Source organism: Catharus ustulatus, chromosome 5 (assembly GCF_009819885.2).
Source record: "Catharus ustulatus isolate bCatUst1 chromosome 5, bCatUst1.pri.v2, whole genome shotgun sequence".
Lineage (NCBI taxonomy): Eukaryota > Metazoa > Chordata > Aves > Passeriformes > Turdidae > Catharus > Catharus ustulatus.
In genome coordinates, this window is record NC_046225.1 from 67,852,879 (window position 1) to 67,869,573 (window position 16,695).

Genomic DNA, 16,695 nt, shown 5'->3' on the forward strand with positions numbered 1-16,695 from the left:
TTTATTCCTTGAAGTTTTTCATGTCCCTTGATTTAAGGTTGAAAAAATACTTTATAATTATTTGTCTCTCAAATCATAACACCATAAATGCACATAGAGTCCATAACTTTTTGTATACAAATGATATTTTTCTGATTTAGTAAATAAATTGACTCTGAAGGAACACAAAAGCTTTCATGAACTGTAACATAACAAAACACAAGAACAAAACTCCTTTGGTTGTATCTTAAAACATTTTAACAGCATTACTTCATCAGTGAGGAAAAACAACTACCTGGATTATCTTTTAGAGTTCTTTTTAAAAATTTACCTAAATAATAATCATCATAATCCATCACTCTATGGAACATAAGAAATTGCTTCATAAATTAGGTTAGTGAGCCAAAGACCAGTAGGTTACACTGTTAACAACATTCATTTTACCTTCAAAAGCATGCCTCCAGAAATTAATACTTGATAAAAAGTTTAAAGTCCCACTACTAAGTTAAGTAAATTATTGCTATTATCATTATTTAACTTAGGAAGACGAAATTTTAAGCTGAGGATCTGAAGCAGCATTAAGTGAAAAAAAAAAAAAAAAAAGCCTAATTAATTTCTGAAACTACCAGCATCATATTTTAATTACTACTGTGGATTTGATTTCCTTTGCTCCAGTGACATAATGCTAACAGCAAAAAATTAGTTTACCGTGTCCATGTGTGTCTAAAAAAATATGGAAAAAGGCACCCACGAAATATTCTTAAATCACTCATACAATTTCTCAGACACTCTAAAACATACTGCAGAGCCTGAGGCAAGCAACATCAGAAATTTCACCCTGGATGAACTATCAGCTCCTGAGAACCCTTGAGCTATATTTAAAGCCAACAACACTCACTGGTTTGGGTGCCCTGACACCTGAACCCTCAACATCAAAGTCAGCCACCTCCATTCACTACACTTAGCAAGAGAAGAGTTTTAATGCCAGAGAACGACATTTAAAACAGCCAGTGCATGAACTGGGAGCTGCCTACTCAAGCCTGCCAAGAAACTGTCACAGCAAACAGCATGGGCTAAGTCCTGATACCTGAGCACTAATGGGAAGTGGAGCTGACACTCAAGTTTTCTTACTTCCTTTGCAGCCTTTCCAACACTCCACATCTACAAGTATCTTAAGTTATTGGTTCCATAAATAATAGAAACACACTTCTCTCCCTCCTTTTCCCCAGTGAATATTTATTTCACCAGAGCAAAGCAGTTGCAATACAAAACACATCAATCATGCCCAAGAACTCTCCTAGGAAGTGGAGAGATAAATCCAAATGCCATCAGAAGAAGAAGTTTACACTTTAGTCTTGTGCATCTGGACTGAATATGCTATTACTGCTGCCCAGTGGAGAAGAGAGGGCCACTACCATCCTCTTCCTTCCTCCCTATTTATTTGAAGCTAGGAAGTTTTTCAGCTCCATCAGACAAGCAAAACAGACAGGTGAACAAGTAGTTTTCCATTCTGAAATAGATCTAATCATGAAATGAAGCCACCAGTCTGGTCAAAACAGAAACATAACATTAAATCATAAGCAAAAACTCTGATGTCCATACATGCATCACAGGATGCTTGTTCTTTCCAAATTTTAAGGTCTGCACCAAATGTAAATTGCACATTTGAGCTTCCCAAATGCCATGTGTGAATCAATTTTCTTACACTATTTCACTAGAAAAAATAAAAATAATTCCTCCTATCACAAACTCTCAGCACACAAAACCACCAACTGCTTCAATTATCTACACAGCCACCATCAAGACAAAAAACAATTTATGCCCATGCTATTTTGTCTATTAGGAGTTGATCAGGACTGTAACAAAAATAAAAATTGCACATTAATATGGAGAGACAAGCAAGAAGCTCTGCCTGGGCAAAAGCATTTCAGTTTAAAAAAAAAAAAAAAAAGAAAAAAAAGAAAACACCCTTTGGCACAAAGCACATATGACTGTCTAGCCACCTCTTCTTGAAATAATCCAGGTCCTCCTCAGGTAAGTGTAAGTTTGGTAAGGAAATTAGGATGTGGATGTACAGGCTGCATACACTTACAACTCTCCTGTACTCAAGATACTCCAAAGATTTGCCTCAGATTTAATATATGATTAATACAGGCACTGACACAGGTAACTCCTTATTCTAAACTTGATCACAGCACACAAACATGGCCCACCAGTGTATTGAGTTGTGTGTGCATGACACAGCTATCTTACACAGTCTTTAACAATTAACATTTGTATTGCTTGCAAGAGCTATTCTCTTTTTTTACCAACAAGTAACATAATATAGTGTAATGGAAGATTCATCAATTATCTTTGCTGATGCCCTGTTTTGGGTATAGTTCCACAATACATACATGAGAACCATTCTTCAATCTCCTTTGCTTTTTAACTTTTCAAACACTACCAACAAAACCTCACAATTTTGTTGAGCCATGCAGCAAGCAACTAATGAACATGTATTCACTGGTAAGATCCACAGTTTCTATAGTAGCAGGGCTTTCTGATTTCTACCTTGTTGAGAAAAATATCACTGCAAATTCAGGTAAGATGCTTACACTGAATAATGTCAAAAGAGTATAACCACAGGTTATCACCAACACAGGGTTTAAGGCATGACTGTGAAAATGCTTTTTCCTATAAACTAATACCAATACAAATATCAGTATCTTCTTTAAAATTTGATGGTTTAAATTTTACAATTGTTTCCCACACATGCCCCCACCTTTGCAGTACTTTAGTCATTAGGAAGTAAGTCATCACATTAAATCTCCCCAACTGGGAGACGAGGGTTTGCATAGGATACAGGCTTCACTGAGCAAATTTTAAAAATGCTACAAGATGAGACTTGGGGCAGCTGCATTGTCACTTGATAAAAAGAAATAGAGAAAAGTCAGTTAAGAACTGATTATCAAGTGGTGCAGAACAAACAGTCAGAAATCAAATATGAATGTGACTCCACAGAAATGCCATTTTAAAAAAATAGCTGAATGATGGCAGTGAAGTGGACTCTTTCTTATTAGAGAGGTAATATCAGATAGCCATGACACCATGGGAAAGATGATTTCTAATAGCATAAAATGTGAGATAATGACTTTTTACTGAGTTGCAATCAAGTATATTGGCTGCACAAAAGCAGCCAGACCAAGAGAAAACTTTTTAACTCAAAGCTCACAGATGCAGTCCCCAAATATAGAGCAAACTCTAAAAATAAAATTATTTATATCCTGTCTCCATCGTTAAGGCACTGGAATTAATGGTAAAAGTTCACTTAAATCTACAAGACAGGGAACCACTTCTAAAGGACATTTACAGTGTATCATAAGACTAAAGTATGCTCCTCATCTATAGAAGCAACATTGCATTACTGAATCTCAAATTAGTTCTCCATATTCCTATTGCTCATAAAACTTCAAAATAGAAGAAAAGTTCTATAAAATTCTCTGTCATCCGTTATTTCCGAGACATTTTTTCTTCTAGAACACTTAAGATTGAACTAAATATGTTTTCACTCTTTTCCCTAGGTGTTTCTAAAAAATTAAGCTTTTTGAGCATGAGACAATACCCACAGGTGAACATTTTGAAGAGTATAAACAAGCACTTGCAAAACAAACAGCTATTTTTCTGAAAATTAAGCTCTCAGCAGGGTAGGAGTCAGCACAATAACATGATTATTTTCTGAAACACAGCACAAATTCAGGAGAATAAGCTATCAAACCATATACTTGATTAAAGGACTGCTTCAGAGGTCCAAATGTTTAGGCAAACTGCAGCTCCCATTTAAAAGCTACCTCTTCCTGGATTTCATTTGGCACACTTATTTTGAAAGCTCAAGGGGTTTTGTGGAATGGGTTATTTTTATTTCCTGTGGCTCATTTACCAGCTAACATAATTATAAAATGTTCAAAGACCATCTCTAAACAAGAAAACAACAATCTGCTTCAACAATTTAAAGATGCCATTGTACAGTCACCACTAAACCTTGGTAAGTTAATGCTTTTCCATTGTGAATGACTAACATGAATGAAAAAGGTTACATTTTGTTGCTTCTAAGCCCTGGATAAAAATACCCAAGAAATTATTCTTCACTGAAGGCACAGTCCTGCATGGGATACTCCCTACATAATCAGTCTTGAGACTGTTTGCATGACTCTTACCTGTTCATCAACATAATCATCTATTCTTTTCTGGCATTCAAGCCATGCTTCAGCAACTTGGCCCATTTCCTGTTCCAGCTGATGATACCTTTGTAGCAAGGTACTATACATATCTTCACTACAGGAATCTTGTGTTGTTCCAAGCCTAAAAGTTCAAATAGCACTTGTTATGGAAGAGACATTTCACTGAAGAATCATGCTTTTAAGTTCTGCCACCCAAAAAGAATGTTGTGAAAATGTGATTGTTGTCACACCTAGGCCCACAAAGCTACTTGCAACACAAAAATGGAATATTTTAGTAGTTTTCCAAAAACTGTTCAAACCCTGCTTATTCCAATCTTCTGTAACCAACAATAGCAAGAATGTGGGAAGTGCCACATTACTAGAGCCTCTTTCCTATGAACAAGCAGATGACAAACTTGTTTGCTCAAATTTTGTTGCTTGATATATTTATCCTTCCAAATTCTATGGGCTAAATATATATGTTGACTACGCACTGCAGAGCTACATCATAAAAATAAAGCCAGAATCTTGTTAAGCAGAACTCTCATGACCAGTGCTAAAAAGATTACTAGACGAGTTGGAGTTCCAGGTGGGAAATGTGCTGTACAATGAGGCAAGTGAGATACAAGCATTTCTCTACTACCACTTGAGCAGCATGGAATTCAAAACATGGGTATGCCAGGCACTGCTGACTGTCTCTGTGAGGAGCCCCAGAAATAGGAGACAGACTTACCTCCCTTCCTACTGCTGCATCTTTGCACAGCATAATGCTTCTTAAGTAAATATGTCAGCTCCCAATACACTGACTTTACAAATAACAAAAGGCAAAACTTTACTCAGTAACGTGTTTAAACCACACTGAATTGTAATGACCTGTCAATTGACACAAATAAACTGAAGCTTTACAACATTTTTCTACTCAGTAATTAAACTGTGTGATAATTAATTAGTCACAGAGGTTGTGTAGCAAATCAAAGCCAGTACCATAAAAACAAAATTGAAGCATCTCAAAACATGGTATTTTTCCAGTTCCAGCAGTTCAGGGAGGTTTGTTATAGATTTTCATTGCAGTGGGATGTCACCCTAGCCTCAGAACCACATAGTCCTGCCTGTCACCTGGCACAGAGCTAAGCCCTTAATTTTAACCTGGCAATTAAGCATAATGAAGAGCTGAGCAAACAGACACCTCAGTAAGCACCTGGTTAAAGCTGACAGTGTGAATTTGCAATAAATTCAAATCTGCTTTGTTGTTTTTTTTTCCCAGAACCTACAACACAACCATTTAAGAAGGGTGCACAAGCAACTCTGCACATTAAAACTTGGGATGTCCATGGGTTGAAGAGTACAAAAAGAAGTTTCAAGGGATACAGTGCCCTTAGGATACAAGACTTTCCTACTATTAGTGCAAACACTGTCAACTCAGGTTACTAGACCACCATTTGCTACTTTTATTTGGAACCTCTGTTTCTGATATTATGTAATTATGTGAAAATCAGATCCCTACTATACAAAAATCAGTAATTTGTTCTCATAACTGCTCCTGACTAGTGCTATTCTGTCACACAGTAGTTGTGCACAAATTATTTTTAAAAATATGGTCAATTTAAAAGCAAAATAACTCAACTTTAGAAATTTTGTATTAGCAATGCAACAGCATTTACACTTTAATCTTTTATTGTAATTCTGAGTAATGCTAACTTGATACTAGTAAATACTCTTTCACCCCCCAAGATAAGTATAAAACAACAATTCAGTTAATATTTCAGTTCTCTAGACAGAGGTAGAGTATGTTCCTCGACTGCAGTTAAAAAAAAATAATAAAGAGGATAACACATACATAAAATTTTACTAAAATTGCTCACTTTAAAGCACCAGACTTGGAAGAAATACCTGTTGACAAACTGTATGCCTACATATTTTGATCAGGAACACGTAACTTCTTGGACAATGGCATTTGAACAAAGCTCTGCAAATATCCTCACCACTGTCCCATCCCCTGCTGGGAAAGCAAAGGGGATAGAGAAGCCCCAGATATCACTTCATTGGTCACCACATCCCAAAAAAGCAGTGTGGTGAACACAGAAGGCATATCAGAAGCTGAATGTAATCAGAAGCATCTTAACCCAATCAATATTATTTAACCTCTAAGAAACTCTTCATATTGACACCTTCATCAGAAGTACTACTCACTCACCTTTAAAAGGACTGGATTTCCTCAAATACTGATTTTATGAAAACACATCCTTATGAAATACTGTATCTGACCTAGAAGCCCTGCTGACATTAACTCTTGCTAAGCCAGGGACAGCCCTTACAGCTGGTCTGCAGGCTGTGCAGCTGAGCTGCCTCCTAAACAAGCCACAAATGCTGACTGTGTAGCCAAATAAGCTACAGCACATTAAGACCCTGGTAGTTTACCCCAGCAGATGTCCCCTGTCAGCTGTGGAATAGTGACTGACACAGCTGATCTTGTATCAGCTAAGCAAACTCCATCTCCACATGGCTGCTGTTTAACCCTGTCTATGTGAACACCTTTTCTAGTCTGACATCTGATGAGCATCCTTGGAACTAACCACAGAACACTAACTACTGAAAAAGCCACAGATATACATAAAAATTAGTGTTTTAAACAAAGGATGAAAGAAAGGATGGACACCCAAACTTTAAGCAAAGCTGAGGTGTCCAAGTGCCATTTTACATTTCTCTTCAGGAAGAGAAAATATTGAGGCCAATGCTCTTTTGTAAAGAGCCTCTGGCAATACTTTCTCTACTGCACATAAGTTGACCAAATGTCCAGAGGGCTAGGCTGATCCCTGCTTTTCCATATGAAGCTTCTGTGATGGAACATTTCTCCACTAATTTCCAGTGGACATCAGAAGCATATGCTTCCCAGAGAAATCAAGTTCTGGCACTTCAAGACACCAAGAACTCAGCATTAAAACCCTAAGAGTTCCATGAACACAAACAAAATCTATGTTTATCAAAGAAAAACCAGACATACACTATATAATCTAGAAATGGGAAGCTTGTGCTGAATCTTTGCTATCAAAAAAATGATTCATGTCAATCAAACTAGGCAAAACCATAAGTTCAATGGTGTTTCACATAAACCACCTAGGGAACACAAATGTGCTGGAAAAGAAACTCCTGCAGGAACAGATTCTGATTCCATCATATTTGTAAGCTTTGAAGGTGGCTGTCACTACAGTGACAGCAGAAAAACAACTTCTGTTGCTCTGACTTAAATTGCAGTAGCACAGAACAGGAAAATGAAAAGAAAAATGCTTTTGTTAAGAAATAACCATAAAGTTCGCCAAGACCATTCTCAGCTGTGCTGATAAAGGCAATATAAAGTCAGGATTGCTGGAATAAAAAGATACAGAGAGGCCTTGTCAAAAAGCATGGACATAATGAAGGATAATCACAGGAAAAGAAGACACAGACCACTGGAAAAATACACAATTAAACAACATGCTGTTGAACACAGTAACAAAATAAGCTGTTGAGGCAGGGGGAGAAAGGCTTTCAATATCAACCAGTTTCATCTGAACAAATCAGGTAACTTATGAGGGACCTCAGACTTCTTGCTGAGCCTGGAAACAATTCAACTTTTTTGTCTCTTCTTTTTTCCTTTCTAGTATCTACTAGCAAAAGGAGGACTTAAAATAATTTTTTTTATTCATTATGCACAGCATAACTGTAACAGAATTAGTCAAACTCCTCTGGTACCATGGAAAGTTACCTAGGACAACACCTTTAAAACGTGTACACAGATCATAAATGTGTCTTCATCACAAACAAGACTGAGAGGTCAAACACTTTGGCAGTACACAAATTACAAGCAGAGCAACCCTACTAAGAAAATATACAATTTAATGCCTCAGGAGCTTTGAAGTCATGAGACCAACAAGCATACAGCAAGGGGGTTTCCCCAATGAAAACATGGCTTAAAACTCCAAATTCAATTCTGTGCACTATGGGAAGTAGAAGGTAATAAAGGTTTTAATTTGCTTGTAGAGCTGTAAAAACAGCAGCAATGCCTGATAATTGAAAACAGTACTATTCACTCATACCATCAGTATTTACACAGCATGCTGTCATTTTACTGGGTAACCTACAACTAAGCAAATTAGGGTTGTAATTCCTCTGACAAGCAAGTTATGACAGCAGCCTCCTCAATCAACAACAGTTTTCAAGAGAGATCTGCAAAGATTTTTACCCATTTGATTGTAGCAGCACTTTTTTTTTTCATGCTGAGGTTACAAACGTGGATTTTCATTTCTTCTTGAAATCACAAAACAAAAGTTAAACTCTACCTTAGCTGTGACACCAGCGTTGGCAAGCTATTCTGCAGGAGTGGCTCAGAAAATACCAGATTTTCAAACAGATGCTTGTTGTGCAATTCCCATGTCACCTGAAATTTCTTCAAATGTTCATTTTCCTATAATAATAAAACAACCAGAATTAAACCAGGGTTAAGGAAAAAGCCAAAATTCTGTACAAGGCAAGAATTTTTTTAAAGTCTGATTTCCTACAGGCTGTATGAACCAGCTCAGATTTTATGCTGTTTTAACACCCAAACCCTCAGAATTGAAGCAATTTTTAACAACTTAAATAACCACAGCATCATTCCTTCTAAACTGTCATGAATTTAACAAAAAAATAGTTAATAAAAAAAAATCAGTCTGCATTATTCAAAGCTCCCATTCATTTCTTCACCATAAGACATTTTATTATCTGAACCTGTAATTCTCAGATTTCTTGTCCAACAATTGTCTATTTATGATTATTTTTAAGTCTTTTTTAACTTAGTGTAAGACACATATGAAATGTCAACCTATAATCTTTATTCAAAACTGACATAGAATCAAACAAGCAGTTCTCCTCAACCACAGCTTAAAGAATGAAACTCTCTAAACAGAGGAGACCAACAGCTTACTTTTCTAGTAAGCAGAATATTTTTGTATTTGAGGTTATTTAACACATAATTGTATGTAATTTCAAGAGCTAAACCTTAAAACTATTATCATTAAAACACCAGAATTCAAAACACGTATAATATACTTTTCAAGGCAGCAAGTTTTCCTACACATAGCCAGCAACATGCAGGTTTTCTATACCAGGACCCACCCACACAGCAGAATTAAATGGAAGCATTCTCAAATCATCAAGTGGGCCTTGGGCACCCTAACCCCAAGCACCCAGAAACACCATTATACTCTAGAATTTTAAAGTTTTGTTAATAACAGTAGACTAAAAAATAATCCAACCAAACATATTTATATCAGACCTGAAGACAAGACTATCAGCATTTCATAAAACAATTAAGTTCAAAGTATTATTATTAAAAAGGGTGGGTGGTGGGGTTTTTTGGAGTTGCACAAGACGTGTACTTTTTGAGTATCATGTCCTCAAAATATTTTAAATTTCTATAGAAAGCTAATAATTTCTCAAGGTTAACTGAGGTTGATTTCTTAAGTAATTTTCATATTATGCTGTGAACAAAACAATCAATACTTATCTACAAACTCTTGTGTATCAATTTGTGCAAGTTATGGTTTATGGGGTTATTCTCATGACATATCACACAAATTTTCTTCTCTAGTCTGTATGCTGTGTACTTGAGTGCCCTTCTGTATTGACCAGAGTCTTTCCAAATTGCTGTCAGTATAATCTGTCACTCCCTGCATCGGTGGGGCACAAAGCTTTAGCTGCTGCTCTTGAAATCAGATTGATTCGTTTGAAAGGAATGACAACTGTTTATAATTTCATTGAGAAATCAGTTTCTTACAGGTGGAGGTTCAAGGCATTATATGCCTTTCTACAGTACACTACATGCAAAGCTTTCACCCTTAAAAGGCAGGCAGCACTAAGTTTAGAGACCTTGGCTGCCTAGCACATGTTTTAGCTGAAGATGCCTTCTTGTATAGCGTAGTGGTATCTTGAGAGGAAACATCCATGCACACTGAAAAAGCTAGTGACCCTACTACCTGTACTGAAAGCTGTGACATACTACTCCACTTCATAAAAAGGTTCTTTAATAAACCTAAGAAATGTATGACAAGAGACAGTATCCTACATTCTCACATTTCAGTTTCTCAAGGTCACAGCTTAGTAGAAAGATATTTCAGTACTGACTGGGATGCAGAAGGAAAAAGACAAGAAAAATATGGTATGTTTTGTGTTTTCTTGTGCTTCGTTTTTCCAAAGAGGAGAAGAATTTCATTTTATTTTTAATTTTGTCAGGAAAGGGGTTGACTAGGGAGTTCAAGCATCTTCTGTTTTTTCATGGCTATTATTTCCATCTCCCATACCTACTAGTTTTCATGACTCCTAGTTCACAGTAATTGGTAGGAAAAAGATATGAAATGGTTATTTTCTGATCAGCTGTGTAATTCTGGCAGTAATGGGTTCATTATTGGCAGATCCACTTTGAGAAAGCTAAGGGGCACTGCAAACCATTTGCTTTACAGCTGCAAGGCAAATCAACCTCAAGAGCAACCTTCTCTCAAGCACCTTGTTAGAAACTTAACAACTGTTAAAAGCAGCCAGTAAACAGGAGATAACAGTGACCTCACATCTGTAACTAAGCGATAAAACTGGGAAAGATAATACACACGACAGCAAATACAGAGCATTGACAACAAAAAAATCCCATCAGATATGCTCAAGGTTCTTAGAAGAAACATCTTCCTGCTTTGCCAATTTGATTTTATTGCCAGCCCTACCTCTAATGAAAGTCTGCTTCTTCTTCGCTTCCTCTCCTCACTTACAGCCACCATAGTGTATGTTCCATCTTTTTTTTTTTCCTCTCTTTACCCATCCAGTCACTTTCAGCTAACTGGCAATAAAATCCCAATTCCCCATTTTAGCCACCTTTTTTTTTTTTTCTCCTTGCACAAAGCTTACAAAAGAAAAGGGATGGGTAGGTTAAGGACATCAACAAAAGACACACAAGAAAGGATTAATAACAAAACAGGATTAATAACCTTCTAAGACCTTAAACAAACAGAATTACAGAATTTGTTTAGGGTATTACTCACCCGATGGACAGTTACCCAAGAAGAAATTTTTAAAGGCTACCGCCTATTTTATATCCAAAAAGTAATCCCAAGTGTAATATCATAACTAGGTGACCAAAACAATGCACTTAAGGAAGAACTTTAGAAATAATAAATTACAGTAATTTCACGAATACAAGCCGCAGCAATTTGACAAAAATTTTGGTGGAAACCCGGAAGAGCGGCTAATAGTCGGGGGCGGCTAATATGTGAATAATTTTCTGACATTTACAACCGCAGACGTGCCAGCCAGGGCGCCGAGCCAAGCACCTGCCAGTAAAAGCCGGCATTTCGAAATTGTTACAGTGTTACTGTGTTGCCCTGGCCCCCTGCAGGCAGCACGGGGGGGGGGGGGGGGGGGGGGGGCGCGGGGAGAGAGGCAGGAGAGCTCTCTTCTTCCCTCCTCTGCCGCAGCCCAGGGGAGGACGGGTGGGGGGGCGTGCCGCCATTGCCGCGGCTCGGGGAGGACAGGGGGGGGAGGCGCCGCCATTGCCGCGGCTCGGGGAGCCGACGGGAGCCCCGCGCAGCCATTGCCGCGGCCCGGGGAGGAGGCAGGGTGCTTTGTCCGCGCCCGCCGCCAGCGCCACGGGCGCGGGAAAGCTCTGTCCCTGCCCGCCGCCGCTGCCGTAGGAGCAGGGGAAGCTCCGTCCCTGCCTGCCACCGCGGGGCAGCGCCGACCCGGGGTGACCGAGCCCAGTGGCAGCGGCGGGTGGCCCCGAGCGGCAGCACTGGCCTGGGCCACCTGGCCCCGTCAGCGGCCCCTAGCGGGCCGAGCCTGCACAGCCTTAGCTCAGCCAGTAAACCCCGCCCTCCCGCGGTTCTGTTACTAATTGCACACGGGTCCTCGCTGCGAACGACAGAGTGGCTTATATTCGGGTGCGGCTTATCTATGGATAAAAACTGAAATATTTGCCAACACCCAGAGATGCGGCTTATACTCAGTGCGGCTTGTATTCGTAAAGTTACTGTACATTGCAGATAAAGTCTGAGGCAACACAGTCTCTTGAAGTAGCCATCTCAGGTAGTGAGTGAAAAGTTGAACACAGTAACAATGTGCTACACACAGAAGTTGGTGTCGCTTAATCATAGTTGTCAAGAAACCATTAAAGATTAACAGAGAAGTGTTTTCCACATTAGGGTATCTAATACTTGGCAAATCTGCTTAAAGATTTTCACATAAGTGCCACAAACAACATCTCATCATCTTCTTTGTGAACAAAAAATAATTTCATCAAGCCACTATAAGAGATGCCTGCGCCACACTTCTGAATATTAAACTGCATTTTCAGAATCTCCATTTCTAAGGATAAACACAAAAAGAACCTTACAATTTACAACCACACAAGACACCTGAAAGAGCCCAGAAACAACTGTCAGCATTAGCCCTGGCAAGCAGGAGCACAAAGGCTTTTTCAGTCTTACCAGAGTAACTAGGAAGGCGCTGATTGTACATGCTGCCTGACAGAGTGCACTGTACTCTTCAAGTAGGAGTGAGATGAACTGCTGTGCCTGGGGTGGCCCTTCTGTCGCTAACGTTGATGCAACCTTAGATCCCAGGGACAAGTGTCTGAGCAGACGAACCTTCATTTCAAGCACATATTCTCTAGCTTGCTGCTCCAATCGTTGGTAAAGCTGGTATGGATCTCTTTCACAAAGCCTTTATTTTTAGAATATTTGTGACAAAAAAGAAAAAAAGAAGAGCATGTAATCAACAGTTTTCATTTTTCTAGAAGTATTTATCAGTTACCATTATCATCGTCAAAAATAACCTCAGGTTTAGAGAACTACTTTAAATCTCAGAGAACACAGTCCAGTCCTTTACTTCTACCCTTAGGGGACTGAGCTCCTGTGCACCTTTAGGACTAGGATGCCTGCACACCTGACTGATTTAGAACTATACAACTTCACTTGAATTAATGAGCTCAAAATCTTAACTCCATTTGCACCCTATAGGCACCCAGACTCTTCAGATAAGCTTCTTCACAACTTCTCCATGCTGTTGTTAACAAGTGACAAATTGGTGTCTACAGAAGAAAACTGAACATCATGGCTGGTTTGAACCCCTTTAAATAATTCAATTTCACTCTCAATTTCTGTGCATGGAGTTTAAGCATGCACAGAATGCTTTTTATGGCATAGGGGGGTGGGAAGAAGAAATGAATGGGCTAAGTACTTAAGAGTTAGGTGAATAGAAGTCTGCAGCTATCTAATCCATGCTTTTCCCTCAGCACTCACAAAACAGTCCCATCATACTGCCATGAAGTATTCCTATACACAATAGGAACATTACTTGGCACCACTATTCATTCCAACAAAGACGACCAGACACTCCATTTTTTTGCCAGCTGTGTCTGACAAGAGCCAAGCACAGAAGTGGGAATTTCTGCCTTTTAAACAGAGTTACTCAGCCACAGCATGGTCTTCTGCATGCCATCTAAATGGAGGATATTTTTTTTTCCTTAATATATTCAATACCTACACTGACAAGCTTTGTAAAAAATTCTGCATTATATTAGCACTACAGACTGGACACACTGGTGCCTGCCCAAACCACATCCTTTTTTTCCTTTTTTTATTTTACATTTTGTAGACCATAACAAACTCAAGTGAAAAATAATCCAATTGGCATTTAAGGTTTCCTCCTTGAGATGCTGGTTCTGTCTTTGTATTTTAATTTTCTCTCTCAAAAGTGAAAAACAGTTCTGAGTAATGAAAGCTTCTGAGTACTTGAAGTTACATAGCATATGTTCTGATTTCCAAAATTTTTCCATTAAGGAGATGCATAACATCAATAACCATTTTAACTGTGATTCAGTTTTAATTACCAACACACTATGAAACATTTAAACATCTTTGATTTCCAAGCCTATATTGCATGTTTTGATCACTTAAATAAACAAAGTGTGACTAATAGGGAGGGACACTATATTACTCTGCTGTACACAACTCGCATTCGAAACCAGTTTTTATATAAGCAAAGTGCAATATGCTTATTTAATTTTCTATTAAAGCCAGTTCAGGTGTGCAGTCATATTAAGAGCAGTGATAGATGAACTTCTCTTTCAAATGTGTCTTTACCTCACCAGAATTTAGGTTCAACTAGAAATTGCACATGAGAATTATAATGGGTCAGACTGCTCAAATCGCGGTATATTAAGCACGCATGAAATCAAGGAAAACAAAAATTCCTTGACCACACATTGAGTTAGAGAGACACTGAGATGATCCTACTGGAGCCCTTTAAGGTTTGCCACACTATTCTTAAAAGCAAAAAACCCACCACTTAGGAACTCATCAAGCCCATTTTCCCTTCAACACCTACAAAAGCTACAATTGCAACTTCTAAAATGAGAACGAAATTGGAATCTACCTCATCAATGTTCAATATAACTTTTTTAAATAAAATTTCTTCCAGGTGCTACAACCACAGTGAGTTGCAAACACTAATTACTACTACTAACTCAGGCTAGTTCCACAATAAGATTTTCAAGTGAGGCAACTGAAACTTAACACTGTCTTATGAATAAGGCCTTTTGAAGAACAACATTCTTTCATAATTACAATTTCTCTTACTATTGCAAGCAGCATATGAATTTAGTATCTTCCTGTGCACTCAAATCCTTAATAAAATAGAATATTCTTTGAAGTAATATACCTATCCACCAGCTCTTTCATTCCTTCTTTATCTGGTACCAATGATTGGTCTTGGTCATCTGCCAAAGGGGTCCCAGCTTGACGATAAACACACCGAACCATGTATCTGACTTCAGACCAGTAATTCTGAAGCTGCTGAGGTTCTCGTTCAGGCTCTGCTGAATTTTCTCTGCATGTGAAGACAAAAATAATTACCCTCTATTTGTATGTGTCACATAGGTGTATTGATTCCTGTCATTCCAGGAAAAAAAAGTACATCTGAAAATGTCTAAAATAAAGTATGAAACTGGGTGAATAGCGCCATCCCGAAATTACTGCTGCCGTCAGACAATCTGTTTCAAGAGTTTAAGGACACACCTACAAACAAGCTACAACACTGCCAAAATCTGACAACAACCACTGTGCTGCTGAGGTTGAGTTCAGCTCTTACCTGCGTTCATTACAGGCCTCACAGTTGCATGCTATGTCTGAAGGAGAGGAATTGCTCAGATCTGCAGCAGGCACTGTCTGTGCACCAACAGTTATTCTTCCTCCTCCTACAGATTCCTGCTGTGATCCACTGTTTCCAAGAGGCATGTGCAAAAGGAAATCTTGGCTCTGAAAAAAAAAAAAGGTAGCCTTCAGTTTGTAAGGTCTGAGATGTTACTAGGTAGGCAAATATTAAAGTGGCAATTCTTAGTGCTGCATATATTCTGGGAGGACACTCAATTAGGCACAAATAACTAGTCTTCCAAAAGCCTAATAAATGCAAGAGATGGACAGAGACAACCACTGATACAGAGCTTCATTTCTAATGACCAAAGTACACTGGTTATAATTACCACCTTTATGTACTTCAGCATAAACAATGAACTAAGCTAAAGGAAGGCTTGTGTCATCCTCACTTAAATCATAAAGCAGCACTATCTCTTCAGTCTCCACGTAACAGTATGTTTGGCTTCCGGAGTTTAACAATCCCTTCTAGTAAAAATCATAACATCTCCTTGTTTGTAACAGCCAGACATAGTATCTCATAGCAATGGATGTCAGAAAGCTGCTGCCATTGGAAATGGATCTACTGTGCACAGTGCTGCTCAATTCTAGCAGATGACACAGACACTCGCCCAAGACTGCTGCTATTTTCATCTCCAGTTTCTCTCCCTTCTCTGTGCTCCAGTCCCAGCACATGCCATGCTTCTCTTGCCACCAGATTTCCCTGGCACCAGGCAGAGACCTCTCTCACATCAGTACCACAACTGAAGTGAGGTTTTTTTGTGCCCCAAATCCTGGATCAGGGTGTGCACATAGGTAAGAAAAAACCTGCTTGCAGTAGCTACCAAGCAAGCAAATGAGAGCAACAGTAACCTGAACACAAGAACATCTACAGCAAACCACCTGTACTCTGATTCGCAGTCACTGGTAACAATTTTTGTAGCCAATTTTGGATTTTTTCCCAGCTTGTTTCTCTAATTTGACTAGTAACCTAACTCATAGTTGCTTTTTTAAGTCCCACTTTCAATCCCGGAAAATCCATTTGCTGTCTGCTTTTAAAAATTCCTCTTAAAAGAGAAAACAGTTGCAAAATAAAAAAAAAAATGTAAAATTTTTATTTTTTTTTTTTTACACCTGAAGAATCTGTAACAAAAAATGCGTAGGAAGCAAATCCTGTCTTCCTTGCACACTTAGGACACTCATTTTCTTTACTAGTTTCTTAAACAGATCTTAAATGTATCTAAAAATTTGACGCAACTGAACCATAATGTGCCTTGGTCTTGCTGTGATTTGAACTCTCTAGGATGTGTTTACCACAACTACAGTTCCCA

General features: G+C 38.5%; 1 protein-coding gene across 2 annotated transcripts in view; it reads right to left on the bottom strand.

Annotated features, from left to right (window-relative positions):
• FAM193A (family with sequence similarity 193 member A) overlaps nucleotides 1-16,695 on the bottom strand; it is a 47,146-nt gene that overhangs the window by 26,501 nt on the left and 3,950 nt on the right. For both annotated transcript variants that reach the window (XM_033060799.1, XM_033060800.2), the window contains 5 exons: nucleotides 15,324-15,490; nucleotides 14,895-15,062; nucleotides 12,662-12,896; nucleotides 8,495-8,619; nucleotides 4,176-4,320 (listed from right to left, as the gene is read on the bottom strand). In XM_033060799.1, coding sequence (XP_032916690.1) covers nucleotides 4,176-4,320; nucleotides 8,495-8,619; nucleotides 12,662-12,896; nucleotides 14,895-15,062; nucleotides 15,324-15,490 — 840 coding nt within the window. The remainder of the gene's footprint in view (nucleotides 1-4,175; nucleotides 4,321-8,494; nucleotides 8,620-12,661; nucleotides 12,897-14,894; nucleotides 15,063-15,323; nucleotides 15,491-16,695) is intronic.